The 23849-nt window shown below is 41.4% G+C and overlaps 1 protein-coding gene across 1 annotated transcript in view; it reads left to right on the top strand.

Moving 5' to 3' along the window:
* The first annotated feature begins 1056 nt into the window (after nt 1–1056).
* Nucleotides 1057–23849, top strand: part of LOC129088943 (neuropilin-1a-like) — a 74653-nt gene continuing 51860 nt past the window's right edge. The window contains exons 1-3 of the mRNA XM_054596224.1: nt 1057–1284; nt 2143–2317; nt 22713–22894. Of these exons, the coding sequence (XP_054452199.1) occupies nt 1197–1284; nt 2143–2317; nt 22713–22894 (445 nt within the window). The 5' untranslated portion in view covers nt 1057–1196. The remainder of the gene's footprint in view (nt 1285–2142; nt 2318–22712; nt 22895–23849) is intronic.

The raw sequence follows: 23849 nt of genomic DNA, 5'->3' as shown, positions 1-23849 counted from the left end.
GTCTCTCTCTCTCTCTGTCTCTCTCTCTCTCTCTCTCTCTCTCTCTCTCTCTCTCTGTCTCTCTCTCTCTCTCTCTCTCTCTCTCTCTCTCTCTCTCTCTCTCTCTCTCTCTCTCTCTCTGTCTCTCTCTCTCTGTCTCTCTCTATGTCTCTCTCTCTCTGTCTCTCTCTCTCTCTCTCTCTCTCTCTCTCTCTCTCTGTCTCTCTCTCTCTATCTCTCTCTCTCTCTCTCTCTCTCTCTCTCTCTCTCTCTCTCTCTCTCTCTCTCTCTGTCTCTCTCTCTCTCTCTCTCTCTCTCTCTGTCTCTCTCTCTCTCTCTCTCTCTCTCTCTCTCTCTCTCTCTCTGTCTCTCTCTCTCTCTCTCTCTCTCTCTCTCTCTGTCTCTCTGTCTCTCTCTCTCTCTCTCTCTCTCTCTCTCTCTCTCTCTCTCTCTCTCTCTCTATCTCTCTCTCTCTCTCTCTCTCTCTCTCTCTCTCTCTCTCTCTCTCTCTCTCTCTCTCTCTCTCTCTCTCTCTCTCTCTCTCTCTCTCTCCCTCCCTCCTTCTCTCTCATGAGTCGGGAGCTCACAGAGGACACCGGGTTGTCAGTCTGCTCCGGCTCCTTGTTGCGCACAGTCAGTCGGTCGGTCGGTCTCTCGGTTGGTTGGTTGGTGATTTTGGGGAGTGGAAATTCCTCTGTTACTTTCTCGGTTCGACTCGTATTCCTGACATTTCTGCTGTGACTGAACAGACAGAGAGAGAGAGAGAGAGAGACAGAGAGAGAGAGAGAGAGAGAGAGAGAGAGAGAGAAGAGAGACATAAGGAGCGCAGATCTTGGAGAGCAGCTCAGATGTTCCTCCCGGCTGGTTTTCATTGAATCTTTCTGTTGGGTCACATTTCCCTCTTTGGAGTCTTCCATCCTGTTTGGTGTTTGAAACAAGAACCGAGAGCACACACAGCTGCCACTTCTGGTGAACGGATCTTTCCCTTTTTTTTTTTTTTTTTTTTTGATTCTTTTTCTTGTTTTCTGCTTTTGGATTATTATCTTTTTTTTTTTCTTTTTTTAATTTCCAAGAGATGGCAAGTTGTTCCCTGTCAGCAGACTCGGGGATCTGGTGCTGAGGATGCTGGGGACCCTACAACAAGCTGATCTCTCACTTTGAGACAATCTATTCTTCATTCTTCTCTCTTTTGGAGACGTGTTTATTCCTCTGACAGAATGTCTGTGTTCAGTCTAAGGATGCGTTGTGGATTGCTATTGTTCCTTTTCACCCAAGTCGTCGTGGTGTCTCCGTTGGCTCAGACGGGTAGGTGTGTGTGTGTGTGTGTGGATGTGTTGGGCTTCAGCATTGATCCATTTGTGCATCATTGTGCACCATTGTTGCCTCTCACCTGTTCTGCCTCTGAGAGCTCCTCTGCAGGGACGCAACACTGTTTGCAGCACAATTACCCTAATGCAAATATTTAGGGATATTATGCAAAAAAAGCACCAAAAACGGATTATTGTAGACATATTTGACAAAAGCTGCAGAACGTATCTCACAGTCACTCCAAACTGAGGATGTTTTATCACAGATGACACGTTTTCCTTATTGTAATGACAATATGAGACATTTTCGACGCATTTTCTGGAGCTTTTACGCACGGTGCCACTGAAGCCTGATGTGTGCCACAAGCAACTTCATTAATCATTCATTGAGAAGATGAAATGTAATCACGCTGCCTGTTTGCAGGAGCAGCAGCTTATGGCAGGCACACCTCACTTTATACCTCACCTTTTCAAAAACACAATATAAAGAGTGTGACCTGGGAGGGTTATCACCTTCTTGGGGCTGATGGGATCCCCCAGGATGAGGATGTATAGTCTCAATGTGTGGATGCTTTCCTGATGAGGATGTATAGTCTCAATGTGTGGATGCTTTCCTGATGAGGATGTATAGTCTCAATGTGTGGATGCTTTCCTGTCAACATATTGTTTGCTCTACTGGTGGATATATGGATTTATTATGATCCAGCTGGAGGTCTGACTACCCTCACTCCCTTGCTGATGCAGTTTAATCCTCCACACTGAGATGTGCTGTCAGTCAACATCCTGAGTGAAACAAAGTCAGTTTCTCTCTCTCTCTCTCTCCACTCACTGCACAACTCTCTGCCTTCTCTCGTAGATAAATGTGGGGGGAACATAGAGATCCAGGCCGCGGACTACCTGACCTCCCCGGGCTACCCAGGCGCGTACCCGCCCTCCCAGCAGTGCGTGTGGGTGATAACAGCCCCGGAGCAGGGCCAGAAGATCCTCATCAACTTCAATCCGCATTTTGATCTGGAGGACAGAGACTGCAAGTAAGAGTTCAACCCCTCACTCTCTCTCTTCTCCTTCTCCTTCTCCTTCTCCTTCTCCCACCCCTCCTTCACTCTCTCCTCAACCCTGCCCAGATACAGTGTGAAACTCTGCCACCTATTGGTCAAGGAGTTTCTGCATCTGCTCCCAGGGAGCTGGAGGTACAAGGATGAGATGAGGTTTCTGAAAATGACTTCAGAGGAAATGGGTTTTGCAATTCACACTTGATGAGGAGGGTGTTTGTCTTACGGTATTAGTGTCTGCCTGGTTGGTTTTGTGTTTTTTTCTGGCAGGGATTAAGATTGGGAACAAAGCCAGAGAAAGTCTGCATGCAGCAGCTTTTTATTGATGGAGTTCAGTTTGCTCGTAGGGAAATGGTGTTTACTTTTCATTTGGAGGCAGAGCTTACAGAGTGTTTGTGTTTGAAGGAGGAGTGGAGTTTGTCTGGCTCTTTTGTTTGCAGAAATATAACCTCAAGGATCTAATTAGATTTTTTTTGCAAAATAGTTGGAAGTGCTGCTCTCAGGTCTGTGTGAGTCTGAGGGTGTTTGAGGAGACGCAAACGTGAGCTGACGAATTCGTCTGAAGAAGTTCTGTTTTTTCTCAACCTGAGCTTGTCCATCCAACTTTATTATTATTTTGATTATTATTATCTCTGGCAGGAGATAATGAGTTCTGTTGTGTGCGTCTCTTCGTCTGTCCAAGACTATTCTCACATGCTGATGCATCAAACTGCATACAATGTGGGTTCTCATTTATGGCTGCATGCTCACGGATATCTCCTCCCGGCTGTGATTTATTCTTTTTTATAACACCTTTTATTGCCTGTTTGACACTGCCATTGATTGACTGTTGGCGCCTCACTCACCACTCTTACTGAAATGAGGGTGTATCTGTTGTGTGTGGGGAAAAACGCATCTGATACACTTGCAGTCTAGACAGGGAGCTATTAATTAATTAAATCAAACATAACAGCAGTGTTAGTTGGAGACACATCCATTGGAGATCTGCACTCTACTGAGTGCCACGATTTACTATTTACAATTGTAGTTCCACTGGTGAGTTGATTAATTGATTGCCAGGAAATTAATTAGCAGCATGTTGGTCTTTGAATAATGGTTTACGTCATTTTGGGCCCAAATTGACAAACATTCGCTTGTTCAAGCTTGTCAAATATGAAGACTTTGTCCATTACTTTGTCTTCTATCATACTAAACCTGTTGTATTTGTTTTTTTCAAACAAAAAAAGTGATTTGAGTTAATCACTATGGGCGCCTGCAACTTGTAAGTGGCATCTATGTTTGTTTTCTTACATTTTATAGACAATCACTTCATTCATTGATGGAGATAACAATGGTCAGCTGAGTCGATAATGAAAGTAAACATATCCCAGCCCTGTTAGCGTATCTGATTCTGCACTGGCATAGAAATGGGTAGTTTTTGGTTCAAGAAACGCTCCTACAAGACATTCCATTTTCCACACAGACACTCAAACGTGCATCACAAATCATTCCTACACACGTCTGATGGTGTTTTCCTGAGCGTTATTCCACTAAACCTGTAAACAAGCAACCATGCTAACACTTCCACACACCCACACACAAACACCCAATTCTGACCCAGAGACACACACTCGATTGTGTGCATCCACACAACAGCCCATGAGTTGCTCCCTTCCATAAATAAGCCTGTTTTTATGTCGGCTCCTCTGTCTTTTTTAAAAGCTCCATAAACGGCTCCTGTGTAAATCACGGCCGGCTGTCCAGAGCCGACTCACAGATGGGGTCCTCCAATACTATTGGATCATGTTGCACCACCAGGGGACTAATAAACCACGAGGACATTAGAGCCACTCTGGACAGATAGTGGATATTGTGTGTCTTTCAGGGGATAACACACCTTCCTCAGTGTTGTAAGCAAACGTTCAGGAGAGCTTTCTTCAGGGAAAACCTCATTCTGCAATGACCTTATTTTTTGTGGTAACCCAGGGAGCAATATAAGTATGTAATGATGCTGTTTAAGTACTTAATGAAATGCGATAAATCTTGGTCGTAAAACTTTAGCCAGTGGTTGGCACTGCAGTATCACCACCAACAGAGTATTATTGCCTGCTTAAATGACTATTCCAGAGGTTAATGTGCTAGATTATGGTTGTTGTAAAGTAAAATATTAAGATTTAGTCTGTTTAGTGTGATGTTCTTATCCAGTATGAGAGATGATAAGCTTCTTGTATCTGACAAAGAACCAGAGGAAGGTTTTTAGGTCATAAGATGTCAAAATGTATCTTTTTATGCATCTAAAGAGGCTCTTCTAGTTCTTTGTATGTGATGAGACTGTAAGCGTGCAGTCAAGAAAGACATTTCCACATTAAGATTGTCAGCTGCAGGATTCAAACCTGTGACCGTTCAACAGCCCTCATCCGCCCTGCAGCCACCTTCTCATGTCATTTGGAGGTTTTCTTTGGGATCTCCGTTTTGCTCGATTGGTTTCATTATTTGTTGTGTGAGTTTATGTTGGATGAGGATGGGGTGTAGCTCATAGCTCTCTGACTTGGCAGGAGCAGTGTTGTTTTTGGGAGCGAGTCAAATGTTCGAAATATGCCCATTGAGGGGGGCCTTGAGCCTTTGGCGAGACCACAGCCCCATTTAAAAATTTCCTAAGATGATATTAAGAAGTGTTATTTTACTATTTAACGTCAGCTTCAAAGCATGGTACTGCAGTCAGCGAGGCTGTGATTGGAAACAGAATATAATGTTTTACCATGAATTTGAAGTCTAAGCTCTGCTGGTAGACCGGAGAGACATGGGACAACCAGCATCTGCTCTGCTGAAGTGTCCATGAGCAAGACCTTGGCTCCCAGTTCCAGATCTGACCCTTGACCTCTGATTTCTCTGCAGAGAGGACTGTTGTACTGGAAATGTGTTCCTAAAGAATCAAATGAGGGCAGGACGACTTCACAGTTTACCAATTTGTCAATACACAGAAAGTTAATCTGCAACAATTTACTTAATGGTTTAGGTCATTAATTAAGCCCACATGTCCAAGCATTCTCTGGTTCCATCCTCTGATATGTGATGATTTCCTGCATCTCCCTGTTTTCCATCATTGTTTAGTGAACATCTTTGGGTTTTGGACTGTTGTTGGGACAAAACTAAACAATTTGGAGATGTCACTTTGGGGTTTGTAAGTTTTTGATGTGAATTTTTTTACTACTTTCTGACATTTTGTTTGACATTTGATGAATCAAGTTATCACGAAGTATAAGGGCTTTTTAAACGTCATTGTTCATTGCAGCCCTTATATATAGAATGAGGTTCAACAACTTTAAATAAACGTGTAATCAACCAAAAAACATGAGTTTACTTTGGAAAGTGGTGAAACATGTAGGGTTAGCAACAAAAGTAAAGCTGCAACAACACTTTTTTAGTGGTTTGACTTTTAATCAATACAAAAGTGTTTCATCTGTAGAATGTCAGAAAATAGTAAAAGATACCGTTCACAATTTACTCTTATGAGCTTGTTGGATTTCAGTGTCTTCAGGGAAATCAAGCCAGTGGCCTTTAGGTTACAGGACAGTTTCAATAACACTCTACCATCCCACAGTTTTAATTCAAATATACTCTCCCGATCGAAATTTATTGCTGGGATGACAATCCCCCTCCTCCTCCCGCGGATAGCCTGTCGCTGCTTGCCCATTTCTCCCAGTCCCATAATTAAATTACTGGACCCAAATGGAACAGACACGTTCCAGTGCTGTGAAACATGTCTGCAGTTAAGCAGCCAAACAAAGGAGCCATAGCACTGGCGTCCAAAAACAAACGCAGGCTACATTTCCGGCATCTGTGTGACAAAATATCTTCCCGATGCACCCTCATAACCCAGGGTTTGTAATTATGATCCCTAATTACAGCGTCTTTAAAAAATACATATTTGTCAGCCAGGGAAATGTCTTCTGCTGGTGTGATTCATGAAGGAGGAAACTTTGGGGGAGTTTTGTACTAAAAATAGTCAGTTGTCAAAAAAAAAATCATCTTTCAAGATGGACTTGGAGGTTGAATGGATTAATTTGTGGTTCACAAGGCCTTCCGAAGCTTCTGTAAAAACAGACAGCCTGGGTGATAATTCCAATCACAACCTTTTACTTCCACCAAAGTGACACAATCTGCGCTCGGTGAACAGACGTTGGTTTTTCCACAAGAACCAGTAACACTTTTTGTTCAGACACCCTGACATCCATCGGCTCTGCCTCCGTAGCCAATCTGGAGGGCCACCAGAACAAGTCTTGTCTCACGTCCACGTCTGAAATAGCGCGGCCGATAAAGCGAATCCCTGCGGAGAGCGGCAAAATAGAGCAGAGGCACGGGCAAGGAACATGCGTCGGTGGACGGGATAATTTGGGACATCTTTTTAGGAGTTGGCTGAACTGTTTCCTCCCACATGAGCCTGTACTGGCACAGTCCTCACCTCACACATACAAGACACACACACAGAAACCCAACTTTCTGTCACTTGTAGTAAGCTTCATGTGCACTCTGTGGTGCACACACAGCTACAGTATGCATGCTCTGGGGCATAGTTGTGCCCATGGGGACACAAAGGGACACAGAACATAACACTCAAGGGAACATCTATGAAAAGAAATTGCCATGGCTGTCACAGTCACCAGATCTCAACCCAACACCTATGGGAGGTTTTGGAGCAACAACAACTGATTGAACATCCTTTTCAAAGAATGTTTTCATCCAGAATTCAACGGACTTAACAGATATGCTGGGGTGAAATGAAGTCAACCAAAGTTAGTCCAGTAATAGTCAAAAATAAATGTTGCCTCAAGCAGAGACACAGTCACAAGACCAACATCCCACAGCCTAGAGTTGATTGCAAACAGACATTTGGAAGGCCTTTGCATGGGTCTGGGTGAGTATGTGTGGGGGCTGTGTTGTTTACAAAGTCAGTTTGGGATTTTGCCTTTAAAAACACTCTTCTCACTAAAGCTTGAATAAATTAAGCATTCTTAAAGTATTCTCTGTTAAGGTATGGGGGAAAAAATGGATAGATCAATAGATTGGTGGATGATAATGGATAGATGGCAGAATTTATAGGTGGGTCAATAGATGGATGAATGGATGGATGGATTAGTAATTGGATAGAGGCTGTGGATGGATGGATCTGCAAATAGATGAATGAATAAAAGGATGGATGAATCAAAATACTTGTCTATGGATGTACGTAAATTAGCGTTTTAATAGATGGAAGAATTTCAGGAGAATGGATTGATGGAGCGACTGATGGAACAACGAATGGATGGATGGATGGACAATTGGATGGCTTGCTGGATGAAGGATGAATTCAATTGATTTGGCGGCGAATCGATATAAAGAGTGGTGGATAGTATTTTAAGGCTGATGGATAGGGATGGACGTGTAGTTGAATGATGGATGTAAGAACTGCAGAACAGATGTACAATTCTGATGACTGGAAGGATTGTTGAATGGAAATATGGACTTCTGCATGGATGGATATACATTTGGACAAACTCCCGCTTCTAGTTCATTCCTGATCTTCTCTTCTTGTGAAAGTGCAAATCTAGCAACTCTGCCCCTCAGAGTTGTTTAGTCTTGTGTTTGTGCCGCAGGAATATTCTGATGAATCGCAGCCTTTATGTGGCTTTGGGCCGAGGCATTATTTCACCAGCGGTCTTTTACTCAGCATTCAGTCTGACTTTGCCAATTTCAAAGAAAATAAAAAGCACCCCTTCCAGATGGTTGTATTTTTCAGTACCAAAGCCGCCGCACAAAACAGGAAGACTAAATGTGCTGTTGTCACAGATCGGTTAGCCCGTGGCGCGCTCCCAAGGAAAGTCAAGGCGTGAGCCATCAAAAATAATTTGGTTGTTTGTTCTGGGTTTTGCAACGATGTGTTTCTTCTATTTGTTACTTTGGAGTACAAAACAGCCGTGAGAAATAGGTCAATGGCTGATGGTTATTTGTTTTGTTTGAAGTCTGAATGAGCAATTGTAGTGTCCTACGTAATATCACTCCCATTTTATAATTTCGTATTAAACTGAAAACATTTGTAATTTCTCACGAACAGACAAAACGTACGACCATTCGTTTCCCTTTTTCTGCTCTGTTTAGTTTGGTTTGGTTCCACAGTGGTTGTTAAAAAATTAGAGGTATTACCAATTTGTGCAAAAGCCTTAAAAATACTCACAGGATTTGAGTAGAAGAACAGAGATTAACAGATCTACAGATAAACATACGACTCCCTTTCCTCGTGCCATCTTTGCTTTCCAAAATGACTTAATTCCCCCACGTTGCAATGTCGCCTCAGTCTGGGAGTCCCTCCTGCTGAGCTTAAACTCAAACAGAGGATATTAGTTTAATCATAATTTGGTCATTCAGTGTGATCTACACAGAGCTTGGATTACTAAAGGAATAATAAAAGAAAAAAAGCGACAGATGTAGAGGAAAGATGGATGAAGAGAGGTTGAAAGAGAGAGCAGAGGAGAACAGACAGACTCGGAGATAAAGGGCTTCAGGCTGGTCGGCTTGGTCAATCTCACCCTGACCTCGTGACAGACCTCTCGCTGTCTCTCTCTTCCTCCTCCACCCTCAGGCTGTTCTGTTCGCTTTTGTCAGACCGTCACCTCCTGCACCATCACTTTCTCCCTCTCGCAGTCTCCTCACACTCTCTGAACTCCATGTGCACTCGTTGTGTTTCGTTCTTTTTTTCCACTGCTCGCTCGGTGTCTCACTTTTCTCCATTTAGATAAATGATTGTGAATCTTTACAGCGGTTTGTATCCGAACCACATTATCAGCAAAGACTTGTTTGGAACATTTCATACTAGTGTAAGACTTGTAAGAGAATGAACTGAGTCTTGAGCTGAACGCTCCACTATGTTCACCTACTTTGTCTGTTACAGGCAAATGGGTTATAGTGAGTTTATAAGACAGTTTTTTTCTCCTGAACCAGAGGTGTTGAACTTCCCTGACGTACAATTGAGCAATTCCTCCAGCTATTTAATGAGATTATATGTATCATATTTTAGCCATGAGTAGAGCTGGTTATTGATATATACTCGTTACATTTAAGTTATTACCCAAATAAACCAGTAGTTTCAAAACTTTTGCATTCAAACAATAGCTGCATTTGATCCCTTTTGTACCAAAATTTAGGAAAAAAAGCTGGAATTTGTATGGTCTTGCTCTTGACCAAACCACCACAAAGCTCTTACAGTCTTTGGTGTGGTGAAGTCGAGCACGGTGTATTTGATTGCTATTACACGCCTGTGCGTCTAAGATCATGCAGGTTTGATTAAAACTGTTGGGTGTTCTTTTATGTAAAGTAAAGAAAAGCCAATCAAAATGTTTGAAAGCATCAAATTGAACTTACAACTTTGTATTTATCATTTTCCTTTTCATTGATATGGTTGCAGAATTTATCTATCAATTAATATCATTTCTGGTTTCCACCGTTAATAGATCCGAGTTAGTTAATAGAGTTCAAACAGTGGCTGACTTTCACCAGCTGACTCTCGTCTCTCAGCAGCAAATATTTATCCAACGGAAGGAAGGGTGAACTTTGAGTCCGGCTATTGTTTCTGTTATGAAACGCTACATTGTTTGGATTTGCTTTTCTAAACAATAACAGATCCAAACTCTGGGTCCCACGTGAATCAGCTCACACATATGGAACACACATGTACACATACAAAGGCAGAATAAATAATACGCACACGGAAAGATACTCCCTCTGTCTATATATATATACAAGCAATAAAAAGTGCACGCTAAAGAGCACACCTTATAAAATTGCTGTAAATTCTAATTGTTATCAGACCAATCGTGGATTCCCATCAGTGAGTCGCACATGTACACACACTCACACTTTCACACACACAAATGAAAACACATGTCAGATTAGATCCTTAACGAGCAGATTAACGAGGAGAGAGTTCGGCAATGGGGGGGGGGGCGGTGAGGGAAACCCAGTCAGCAACGTCAGGCACAGCTGCAATCCCAGGATTTACAGGACTCACTCACTGATGCACTCCAGATGTCCCAAAAGCAACACAAACACACTCTTTTGCACAACAGGGGGGAAATCTTTCACAGTAAACATTTGGATTTAAAAGTGACGATAAAGCTTGTTTTGGACTATTTTTGCTCACAGCTTTTATTTGCTTAACCTATTTAAATCCACTGGGAGCATTGGATGTACAGTGAGCATGACAGAGATAAGTACTCAGATGGATTGCAGGATTGATTGGATGAATGGGTTTGGAGGATTAACCAACAAGGCATAGATATCATGTAATGTGATGACGGTTGGACATGGCTTGTTTTAAATCTTTAGGTCTTAGGAGTTTTCAGGCTTTATACGTACTTAAAGTCTTTTTTTTATCAAAGTTACTTCGGTCTTGGTCCCACATTAAAGTAATCAATAATGCCTCGATGTCGAAGTCCTAATACAGCAACACCTTCAAAGAAGAAAGTCACAACAATGCAGATGCTCACCAGATGTGTACTTTCAGTGTGAAGCGTGTCCTTAGGATAATGCTTTTTTATACTTGCTGTATTTTTATGTATTCAAATGGCACTAAAGTGACACCAGTGATGTTGTTCAACTTCTGGTTTGTGAAGTACTTGGCTCTCTCTTGCTTTTGACTCCATGGGAATCTACTTTGGACGGTTTTTCTGGAGCTACAGCAGCTTTTACACTTCAGCAAAGCTCTCAGGGAAAACAGCCTCCGGTCCAGGAAAAAACCTGTCCAATTGGCTCAGGTGTGAAAGTGGTTTTACATGAACTTTAACGAGATTAAGATATCTCTAAATTTATTGAAACATAAGAATAAAATGAAAATGTGGCTTTGCCTTTTCTTTCTCTGTGAAATGCGTAAAAATTCAGTTGCATGTGTTTGAGCAACACGTTCTCCTCCCAACTCGCCACATACTGACGTTTGGTCAGGACCCCTTGGCGTTACTTTCTAACACTGGGTAGCCCGACTCGTCAAACTATGACACTCTACTATGGTTGCTATAATTACTTGGTTAATGTTGTGAATTCAAACAAAACACTTAGGTTTAGGCCGCAAAACTACTTAGTTAGGTTTTGGAAAAACATCATGGTTGGGCTTAAAATAAGTACATAAACAATGTTGCATAAGTACGTAAAAACGTCATTAACCTCACTTCAAAATAACTCAACAACACTCTGGGACTTGAACACCAGTCTCCTGGTTGAAGGTCCTGTGTTTGACCTGCCCTTTGTGGGTTATTTTGGTCTTTGTCATCAGACTGCCGTAGCATTTTCTCTGACAGTCTAATAATGTTGAGATGGGTATGCATTGTAGTTACTTTAAAGTCTTGTGCAGCTCATACAGATGCTAACGGGGGCCGTGTGCGTGGGTATCAGACGTCGACGCCCTGGCAATGAGAACGTCCCAAAAAAAAAAGAATTGTAGTAAATCACCAAATATAAATGACTTCACTTCACTCATCTGATTCCCAAAAAGGCTTCCTTGTGAACTTAAAAAGACCCGTGAAAACTCAATGTCACGCTTGGGACAGTTCACCGCCGGTATACGAGGGTCAGAGGTTGGTCAGGAGGCCAAACTGTGTTTTGACCTTCTCCTGCGAAGATGAGTCGGCCTGGGAGGCTTTGTCCTTTTTAAATATGCGCGACGGGAAACTCGCCCCCATTGGAGCCAATATGGCTGTTCATTAGCAGCATGGACAATCAAGTCTTTTTTCTTTCACAGCTTGTAGAGGAATGTGTTGTAACTGTCTGGGTAGAAAACGCCCCAGGGTGACCTCCCATTGAGACATGTATGTAGAAGATACACACACACACATCTTGTGGGCAGATGATAAACAGATTAAAATGTGTGGGAGGAACACACACACAGATATGCATACACAACAAAAAAGAAACGCTCAAACATGGATGTAACAGACATAAACATATTCAGTGTCTTGACCCAAATCTGTGTCAGGAGCTCTGAGTTATTTTGAACCAGACTGCTGACTGAAGGAAACGCAGGAAATGGGTGTGTTAGTCAAGTGTTGACAGCAGAACCATCAGCGTGTCACTGGAACATCACTGGCTCTGGTATTCTAGTCCAACACTTTAATATAGTGCACACCAAAATGAGTACATAAGCAGTGTTTAGTTCTCTTTCCAATGTAGTAGCACAATGATGCATTTCTCAATTACAAGTGACATTTCTGTAATGTAGTCATGCTGTTTATTAGCAGGAAGAAGCACTTTGCTTTAAAAAAAGAGGTTTCTTTTTATAGTGTTTGATAGATTAATTAGTAGACTCGTTTCTATTTATTAAAGTTCTTAGTAACCACAGATAAACACAAGGTAAAAAGTACAATATTCCTCTGTGAAGTCTAGAGAAGTTTAAATAGAAATACTGTACTAAAATATAAACACCTCAAATGGTAAAATACACAAGTTTCTGACTTCATTTGAAATGCCCGCACTAAAAAGTAATGTTGTAAAAATGTAAAAGTGCAATATTAAGGAAGATGGAAGAATGATTTGTTGTCATTATGCAACACAGGGTTGCACAACAAAATGCACTTAGAGCCTTTGCGCTACGCTAAAAAAAACACGACAATCAAAACAGTAGTGCATTTTTAAAAAAATTGTATTGGGATCTTTAAGTAATACAGAATTAAATTTTATTATTTAATTTCATCTTTAACATGACACTGAAATATGTTTCAGACGCTGCAGCAATATCCAGTTGTTAGTGCTTCCTATTATTACTCATGATGCTAAAGTGTTAGCCTGTAGCTCCAAAATCAGCAATCCACAAAGAAAAAAAGACTCATTTTGGTTTATGTGACTGCAAAACCTCATTTGGCAAATATTGCTTAACCTCTTTTAACTCGGTTTATTCCTCAAAAAGCAACTCGTTAAGTTACAACAACAGCAGGCATTTCTGCTTAATATCATCATTCTCTAAAATGAAGGAATTTTTACAACCTCCAACTGCTCTTTATCTTTTCTATCTGCCTCCATGTCTGTCTGTCAACTAGACTCTCTCACTGCCAAAGCGAAGCAATCCCTGCAGGGCTTTTCTACATGTGTGTCTGAATAGAGCTAGCTAATTAATGTCACATGGTTATTTGGGGGGGAACAAGAGAGGCGAGCGTATGGCCTCTCTGTGAATGCAGACGAACTTGTCGAGGGCCAACGCATGTCAAAGTGCAGTGGAAGTGACACGGTGTTTATTGCTTTGCCCCTAACTCACTTCAGAGAGGTGCTGATTGAGTGTCGCTTGACAAAGGGCCTTTTTCCTCCAAAAATCTCTCAGGTACAGACGGAGACTTTCTGCTTTTTTTCTCAAATCAGATTCAGAAAGGCCCTTCTGGGTTTGTTTAAGTCTAGAGTTTACCAGACAGACTCCGGATGAAGTGACAAATATTATTAAGCAGATTAAATTTTTACTCATATTCAAGTAAAACGACACAGTTACACATAGATTTTTTGTGTTTTTGTATACAAAAACATTTGCTCAGACACAGAGTTGCAACACTTTGACCCTCGGAGAAACTTCTCTGCTCCCCAAAATGTCAACTTTGACGTTCGTTCTCCTCAATGTTTTTCACATTAAACCCTACTGATTTTCCTCCAAAATCTAATTTCATACTTCAGGGTCCCTAAACAGTCGGTCTAAGAAAGAGGTGGGGTAATAGTGTTCTCCTTCTCATCTCTGTCTGTTCCTAAATGAGAACAAATTCAACCTCCTCTTTGTCTCAATTTTAATTTCCCAGCAGGATTGTGCATCCGTGGCTTTGTATCTGCACGGCCGAGGTGAAGGATGAGGATATTCAGACTTTGGCTGCTTGGCCCAATTTATTTTTTGTTGGGCAGACGGGGGAATTTGTGTGTCTTTTACTCGTTTTAATAGGATTTGCTTGAAAATATTTCCTCCATTTTATGGAAGCGCACTGGAGATACTGGGGTTTACCAAATAATGCATCACTTTATCAAGGTTTGGATGTTTGTTATTGCTTCTGATAAACATCAAGGCCATAATATGAAATGTGTGTGGGTGGCGTAAGAGAAAATGGCTTCTAATGAGTGCTCATGGCTCGAATGAGTAGCTCTGTAATCATTAATGAGTGTGTGTTTGTGCTTTTGTACTGTATCATTGTGGGGACCATTGTTTGGATGTTGAGAGTGAGGACTATTTAACACAAAGGGCTATTTTAGGGTTCACATTTGGTTTTAGCGTTAGATTTAGGTCAGGGGAAAGGACTGGGCTATGGTAAATAAATTCAGAACACAAATTGTATTTATTCTTGTCTCATTGGGAACCACAACACTCACAAACCAACCGTGTCTTGTTGAAATTACATTCATAGCTCACTAATTTGCCCAAGCAAATATGTTTTAATGGAAATGTAATGACCCCCAGACAATAATTTTTAATTGAACGGATAACATAATTAGAAATGTTATTACTGTTAATGCTGACAAGATGTTGATGGTAAACAAATCAGTAAAAAAATATATTTCTTTGTTCCCCCTACAATATTTCCTCTTGCGATGCAAAATCCACTCGAAGCAACTAAAACATCAATTAACTTTTTAAGGCACTAAAGGGAAAGATGATGTTTAAATACTGCAGCAATGACTTAAAGCATAGAACACAATGTGTTTTAGATTATTAACCTTTATTCAAAGCGCCCATCATTCCCTAACCTTAACTAAGCGATGCTAACCCCACTATCCAGTGTCAAAATCCCAAAATGTAACACACGTCACTCACCAAAAAGTTGCTTGTGAACATAATCAAGGCAACAAATTAGCATTAAATAAACCTCGTTTTGAGGAGAAAGGTTTGCACAAGCCTAGCTAGTATTGCTCGTTAGCAATCATTGTGTAAATAAGCAACCTGCCAGCTTCTAAAACCATTTACATTACTTTATGCCAAGCAGCACTTCATATTTGTTTGTACCTGTAAGCATGAAGGCAAGTGTCACACAAAGGTGGAAAGTTTTTAGCGAATATATAAGAAACTTCCAGTTAACTTTCACCCTCATCTGCAACATTCACATTCACAGCATTCTCTTTTTTTGGTTTCTGAGCTCAATCCCCCACCGCCTGCTATCCCATAGTGCTTTGAGAAGCAGTTGCATCCCACCCCTAGGGGCTGCATAACATTCGATGGCTCTTAACATTTACAGAAAAGTAGGTCCTCACAAGCATAGAAGCACCAACTCGTATCTTCTATGAATAATAAAAGTGAGTAGTTATTCAAATGTTTGTGTGAGCAGGAATCTGACAAAGAGTATTATTTGTGGGGAGACGATATGAGCTGTACTCAAACATTTATGTGTGTGAGTGTGTGTTTGTGAGTGTGTGTTTGTGTGTGTGAGTGAGTAAGACAGCCAGAGGGAGATGATGTAGATTTTTTGGTTAATACGGGGGAGGTGAGAAACGGGGAGGGATGGACTGGTGTGTGTGATGGCAGGTGGCGTCGTAGTGTGTTTTCTGCTCACACACACACACATGTGCCATCTGTAGCCTCCCAGCAGAGCTCAGAACGACTGGTCAGGCTGAGATTATCGGCACCAAAACACAGAAACCACTTGTGTATCACAAAATCTGAACATTGTAGCCAACGGCTTTTCCAGTAAGTTTGAGTGTGTGTGTGTGTGTGTGTGTGTGTGTGTGTGTGTGTGTGTGTGTGTGTGTGTGTGTGTGTGTGTGTGTGTGTGTGTGTGTGTGTGTGTGTGTGTGTGTGTGTGTGTGTGTGTAGACTTGTATTACTTACAATGGGGGGACTTAAATCTGCTCACACAGTCACATTTCTGGGACTCTGGTCAACCATTCAATTTCAGGGTTTGAATGGTGTTTTTTTTGTAAGGATTAGACATTTAGTGGTTATTATAAAAGCTACCTCCTATGATTTCTAAAAGGACGACGGTGTGTGTAATTCTTTCAGAGAGGATAAATGGACGAGTCTTGAAAAGACAATATGGTAAAAGCACTCAATAGCTTATTAACTCCAATATTACAGATAATGTTGAACCCAATGACCACCTGAATAATGTTTTGACCCGTAATATGCTGACCTTTTAACCTTAGTGGAGGTCGCCCAATTGACAGAAGGTAGAATTGAATTGGCTCACTGTAAAATGTTCACTGTACACACACAATTTTTCTTTTTTATGAATGTCTTTGTGGGATAAGAACTAAAGAAACATTAACTTTAAGTGATGTTTCTGTAGTATATTTATACTGTTCCACGTGCAAACTGTGAGTTCACTCATTTAAGAGCTTTCACACCATAAATGAAATATACCTGGAAACAGGAAGTCACAGAAGACGAGGTCACCCTGAGCTGCTGTTGGCATGTTTGCTGCATTTTTTTTACCAATTTGAAATTTTGCTGTTTTTCCGTGAATTGAAGACGAAGTGACATTACATTTACTGAATTCTTAAACAGCTTCCATGCAGTTTGACAGCAGACAGCATTTCAGTTATTGTAAACATAAACAGGTTTCGAAGTTAGATCCTCAATACCAAACAAAAAGATTGTCTTTCTCCGGTTTACCCACAGTAGGCTCAATGCACAGGGATTGAAACTACTTGTTACATTTTAATTTTAAGAGAAGGGGCATGATTCCGTTCTTCTGAAACTGAACAGTTCACTCTCTGCGTTATTGGCACAACTGCTCTTTCTGTCAGCAACTGAGTGCAACTAGTTAACACCTTTTTCCGGAGCGTGTTTAAAGCTATTCTAGGGAATGAAGGCGAACTTGGAGGATGCCAAAAAGGACATTACGATATATATGATCACACCTTAAACTCCTGAATTTTTCTTTTTTTTTCAAAAAACCACATGGTTTACAGAGAAGTTCTTTGGAGGAATCTTTTAATGTCTGGAGGGGAAGTTGGAGAGCAGACAGTGTTTGCACAGACAGGTCCAGATGAAGGGAAATAAAACGTGGATGGAATAAAAGCACGACAGACTGAGAGAGGTGTGACGCTGCTCTGCAGAAACACTGAGTCACTCCCAACTTCAGCTTTACTTTGCAGGAGGTGAACGTAGCGACAGCTCAAACTGCACCCCGTAAATGCTCCATTGATACCTTCCAGATGTGTGTTGAGAAGTTAGCCGTGAGGGGGGAATGCAACGCAACAAAACACAGCACGGCACCGCAAGCATGTTAACAAGCCGTAGTGTTTGACAGAGCAGGGTGAGGGCGTTGGCTTGTAGCTCGGTACTCCGGTAGCTCGGGAAGGAGGCAGGAAAGGAATGCATGGCTGTGAGAAAATTCCCCTTCTCCGTCTGGATCTGATTTATTTAAAGATATAATCTTCCACACCCCCATTTGTGATACATTTTGGTAACATCGCCTTGGTCAGATTGCTTTGCACTAACTTAATGTGTTTCTTTTTAAAATTTGATTTTCAATCTATTTTATTTCTGTGTGTTAAGGGTATTCCCACATCATTTTTTGTTCATGCAATTCATTTGCACGTCATTATATATGTTTTCATATCAATTTGGACATTTTTCATTTGGAAAGTCCCTAGAAGTGGATGATTCAACTTTTTCCTACGTTCTAGTGTTAAAAAAAGTTGCTATAAACGGTAATATTGAATCGCAATACTTACAATTTGCAATATATGTTGAATCTGCAACCAAATATTGTGATGGTATCAAACCGGGAGATAAGCATATATCAGTCCAGCGCTACTGTTTGGTGAGATTTCAGTGATTTAAATAACATTTAATTGTGTAATTGTAACTGAGCGGCACACATCCATCCATGAGCTGTATGAAATTGCACCCTTGGGTAAAGAACATTACTATGTAGAAATTGGGAATTTAAAAGGTCCATAAATGAATTGATTTGCTGTGTTTTGTATCCGTTATAGAGTTCCTCCATCAACATTTATTCTTCCAGATTTCTTGGTTAACCAACAATCCTTCAAGCGACTACAATTAATTTATACATCTCTTGACCTTCCCTGGCACTTCCTGCCACCGGTTGCTTATTAAGTTTGACATTTAGCCCACTTGCTCTTACTGCTCCGTGCATCACTGTGGCCAAGAGTGCAAGTAAACGGCATAAAAATGTTAATTTAAACATCTGCTGTCGGAGGCCCCCAAGATGGAATGGTGATTGTTTCGCCCTTGAGCAAGGCATTTGCCACGGACAGCTGCATTTGGAAGGGGCATGAGCCTGGTGTGGTTAATGAGTGTTGTGAGGGGATGGAGAGAGGGGAGGCTGCAGACTGAGCGACTCTCCGTAACTAGAGTGTGAAGACACAGACCCACTTCATTAAACGGGCCTGTCTCGGTAAACACCGACCGCCTCCAGGACTGGCTGCAGTGACTGAGTGAGCGAGTGCACAGCCATCTGCATGCAGACAGACACACACACACACACACACACACACTCCATCTTTCTCTTTCTCTCCCTATGGCTCTTATTTTATGAGCCTCTGTAAGACATGGCGGCAAGGGAGAAAGGGATGAGGAGGAGGGGGAGAGAAGTGGAAGTTTCATGCTAGGAATAAAAATGCCATCACCTAAACATCACCGTCGGCTCTAAGACTTCACAAGTGAGCACTTAAGTCCATTTCTCAACGGGCATGTAAAGCTTTCTGCGAACACATGGAGAATAAGACTGAGAGGGAGAATCAAGTCGGAGACGAGGAGAGAAGAGAGAACAGATTTTCTACACCTCCTGCTCAAATACCTCGATTTAAACATCAAAAAAGCACTGTTTATGCCCTGAGCTGTCAGCGCTGCTGGTACGTGTATGAGTGTAAACAGACCTGTCTCAGAATAACTGTATGACACGACGGGGATGTTGTTTGTTAATTTTATTTGATATTTTCAGAGGATGTTGTGGCAGTAATATGCAGGCTAGTTATGGAAATGACTTGCAGATTGTTAGTTTACACCAATATGTATAGACAGTCGAGTTACGTTGACATTATAGCTGTGCAGTGTGTGCACAGTTTGCTGTCTTCTCTTGTAGATGCATTTTTGATGTGGTCATTGTCAAGCTCACTGACAAACACATTGCGTTTCCTGTGATATTTTTATGAAATTCTGTATCTTCTTTGGGTCCAGCAGAGAGGGACGCCATAAAGACACCATTAAGTCATGATGTCTGTGAGAGATTTAAAGGAAGAAAAGCAAACTTTTCCCATGTCAACTCATGAAGGGACTCTTTGAGAACATCCACCTAACAACCTGTCTGTCTGCACGCTAACCGTGAGCGACATCAGCAGTCGACAGCTGAATTCGTTGAGTCCGAGACAAGACGGCTGTCTGAGCTTTGGTCCGAACCCACCGAGGAAGTCGCTCACCGTGTGGGAACACTGTAGGTGTTTCTGTCTGGTTCAGCTGTAGCAAAAACAATTCACCCTAACAGGGTCCTTTATCTGGTTACGTCAGGAGGTCTGTTTTTTTGAGTGTGTATTTCTGTAGGGAAAGGTCTCATTAGACACACATTCCACACATTCTCACCTGAGAGCTTTTACCGCTGATCAGCAAGCTGCCATGTTGAGAGAAGATTTTGATACTCTACCCCGGCTTCCTTAGGAAAACTCTCTGTTCTCTTGTCAGGAAAGGTCAGAGGTGAGCTTCAACACGGTGGCCCCAGAAGCTGGTATGGATTTTCTGTCTTGCTAAGGTCCAGGCTCTCTGAACTGAACCTCTTTCAGCTTTACATACTCGCCAGGCAGAGTTGTTTCCACAGCTGGCTGCAAGAGGAAGAAACTATCACATAATATGTTCTGTATAATATGATTTGTTTGTATAATACCTATAAAAACAGAATGTATGGCAATAATAGAAAGCAACTGTCCAAACAAGGAGAAAATAACCATAAAAGAATGGCAACAAAACACTTTCAAACGGCTCTATGAAGACTGTAGCAATAGTTTTAGGAAGATTTTTATAGACATGAGATGTTCCAAAGTCTTAATATCTGAGGCATCGTAGACTACATCCACTTGGTTTTTCCTTTCGTGGCGGTCAAGAGGGGGAATCTGAGTCTGTGTCTGTGTGACGTGGAACGTCTGAACAAGTCCTGCAGTGTGAAGGGGAAAACAGACAGACCGTAAGATAAGTGGGTTGTCCAAGTCCAGACAACCCCATCCTATTGCAATTATCATGACAGAAGAAAAAGGATGAGTATGTGAGGGTTGACTGTTTGAGACATATCAGCCCAAGCCCAAAATTCCTGGAGTCGTTTATCATGCAACAACATCGGCATTCATGCTTTTAGCATGTCATTTACGGCATGTATAGTCTAGACCTTACTGCAACATAAAGGCATACATGTGACTGCGCTCAGAGCCACATGAAGCATGAAAAGTGAAAAAGACTACCTTAGTGATGTTTTTGACTTACTACTTTCCCTACTTATGTTAGGTTATGTTATTTACTTAGTTAACATTCTTATTTTAAGCCCAACAATTATGTTTTTCCTAAACCTAATTAAGTAATTAAGTGGTTTTGTTGCCTAACGCTAACTGCCATTGCATAAATTGACATGCGAAAAGCCCAAAAAATGTCCTTTTTGAAATATTGTGAAATACAACAAATACTTGGTTCGGTTTAGAAAAAGATCATGGTTTGGATCTCTTAAAGCTGGTTATTAGTTCCTGGTTAATGATTATGTGGATTACATACGATTTTGATTTGATTAATATTGCAGATATCTACCAATTACAATGCATTCATTTTTTCGTAGGTACAGCTAGAGAACAGTCTGAGTCTGCAGAAGCGACACACAAAGCACATGTTTCACAGAAGTTGCACCCAAACAGCATGTACAGAGCATACGAGTACAGACGTGCACACACTTGAGACGTTGTGAAGCGGACAGTGGGTGGACAGACGGGGGTGTCGGCGGGTGACGGATGAGGTGCTGCAGCGGTGGTGGGAGGTCTGCACAGACAGCAGCGACTGATGGAGTCTCTCAGTGCGCTCAGTGGGATCCTCAAAACCTCGCCGCGCTTCATAATTCTGTCATCACTGCCTCTCTCGCTCTCTCTGCTGTCGCTTTTTCACTCCAAGAAAGAGTCGCTTCTGTCCAAACTCCCGTCACTACCTAAATCTGATTTATTTTCTCTTATTTTCCCACACACAGTTGAGACAGAACTGTTTTCTTATCAGTGTGAAAAGCAACAAAAAAGGACGTCAGATGTGGACCAGTGGATATATGGAACAGAACATCTGGTTGGATGTGTTACTTCTGTGAAACAAATATGATGTTCCCTGAATGTGAACACAATCTGGAGACACACAAACGTTTCTCGACTCTGATATTTAGATCTTGTTCTTTGACATTAAGTGTACTTGAGATAATATGACTTAAGAATATTGATCTTTTCACCATGCAAAAGAAGGTAGAAGAGCAGATGTTATGGTTCCCCCAACATACATTGAATAATTCACCATACAGCTGCTCTATCTGCTCAAATGTGCTGATCTTCCATCCTTCATTTGAGAAAAGCTGTCATGATTTAAGGACCCACAGCAGCATCAGATATAAAGACGATAAGGCGAAACCCTGCTAACAAAGGCAATCAGCTGAGTTGATTGGTATTTGGGGAAACACCTCAGTTCACTCAACATACGGAAGCCCCCAGTGTCCAAAACATGTCTGAGAAAAACAGAAATGGCATCTGGTGTTGTGGTTTCACATTTGGGTGTGTCTTTAAGGCTTCACTAGCAGCCTGTGACAAAGTGCACTGGGGGGGTCACACTCAAGAATAGAGTTTGTCAAAATCTGCATCTGCAACATGGGGACAGTTTTTGTTAGTATGCCTTTTGACAATAATGATTACATGATTATATGGTTACAATAAGAAGTCAAAGTACTGCAGTGTTAGTGTTGTACTTCCATAAAGTTGAGGGACTATGGGATGTTAAACTGGCCTTTAAAGATATGTATTGTAAAATGAAATGTATTTTGAAGACACTATGGTGAATGGGGTAAAACAAAGAACTAATAGATATCACTATAAAACTGAAGTCTGAAAGAAGACATGTTAAGGAAGCAAACTAGCCCAGAATCTCAAAGTTGACCAGTGAATGAAATGAATGTGTTTGTCTCCTCTTAAACATTTGTAGTAAATTATCTTTCTTGTGTAAAACCAGTGGAACGCCTCTGAGTTTTTGGACAAATAAATTAGTCTTAAACACAACAATTACTTGTGCAGATGTTCAACAGCTGTGTGCATCCAGGCAAAGACATGTAAAACACTCAAGGAGGAACAAAAAACAGTGCTCACATTAAAAAATGAAATTATAATAATTATGAGCTCACATTCATCCAAAGATCTGTTTTTAGCAACAGCCTAAACCTGTTTCTCCTCTCTCCTCCTTCAGGTACGACTACGTGGAGGTCTACAACGGCGGTGACGAGATCTCGCCCATGTTGGGAAAGTTCTGCGGGAAGATCGCACCGTCTCCCATCATCTCCAGCGGCAGCCAGCTCCTCATCAAGTTCGTCTCTGACTACGAGACTCACGGGGCGGGATTCTCTGTTCGCTACGAGGTCTTCAAGACAGGTGTGTTAGCTTTCCGTGGTCTCGTTATGAACCCCTCTGCTGCTCGCATTGGATAAGCAGCATCGGCTTAAAGCCAGGAGCGGAGCTGCAAATACTCTGCTGTTTTCTCCACGCTCCGCTGAATGTGATGAATCGCCTCATGGAAAGCAGCCAATTTAAATTCAATTGTAGTTTAGCCAGGTTTCCACAGGTTTGTCCTGTAGCTTTTTGGATCAATGGCGTGCATCATATTGCTACTTTGAGAAATAATCAGCAGTTAATGCCTTTTTTTGTTTGTTTTGTATACATGTTTTACATGTTTCAGGAGGCTGGTAGGATGCTAAAGGGCAGCAGGGGATGAAAACAAATCAAATAGACCTAAGTTCTGGTCATTTCTATCCTCTGTTACTTCTATCCAATCTGGTGCCATACAATCTGTAGAGCTTTGGTTCTGATCACTAAAAAGATATCTAAGGTGGAAAGAAACACGGTCATATTAGTTGTAAACAAACCTCACAGGTCAGCTGGAAGAGAAAAACAAGGGCAAAGTCTAACAGTATTCCCTTATCTATGGGAATCTTTTCCTACTGAAAACAACTACCACCTAAAATAAATATATGACATTATGTGAATAAAGTAATATGATAGGCTGTTCTCTTACATTCGTAGCTAACCCTGCAAAAAAGTGAATGCACTGTAACACGTCGAAACTCCGCAAAACGTAATGCAATCCACATGATCATTAACCATGAAGTAAGAGGAAAGCAAAAAGTCAAGGTCAATTTAATTGGCGCTTTATTTCCGCACATAAAATAACATCGACTCCAAAGTTATTTTAACCCAAAGGACGATCTTTACCTAAACCCTAACAAATTAGTTTTGATGCCTAAACCTAACTTGTTTCCTGTGGAGATGGAAGTTTATTTAAAAAAAGGGCAACGGGCAGAAATTGACACATGTTGTAGGACTTTCATAG

The sequence above is a fragment of the Anoplopoma fimbria genome, chromosome 3 (assembly GCF_027596085.1).
Source record: "Anoplopoma fimbria isolate UVic2021 breed Golden Eagle Sablefish chromosome 3, Afim_UVic_2022, whole genome shotgun sequence".
Taxonomy (NCBI): Eukaryota; Metazoa; Chordata; class Actinopteri; order Perciformes; family Anoplopomatidae; genus Anoplopoma; species Anoplopoma fimbria.
Note: the sequence above shows the minus strand (reverse complement) of the source record. Positions and strands in the feature narration are given on the sequence as shown.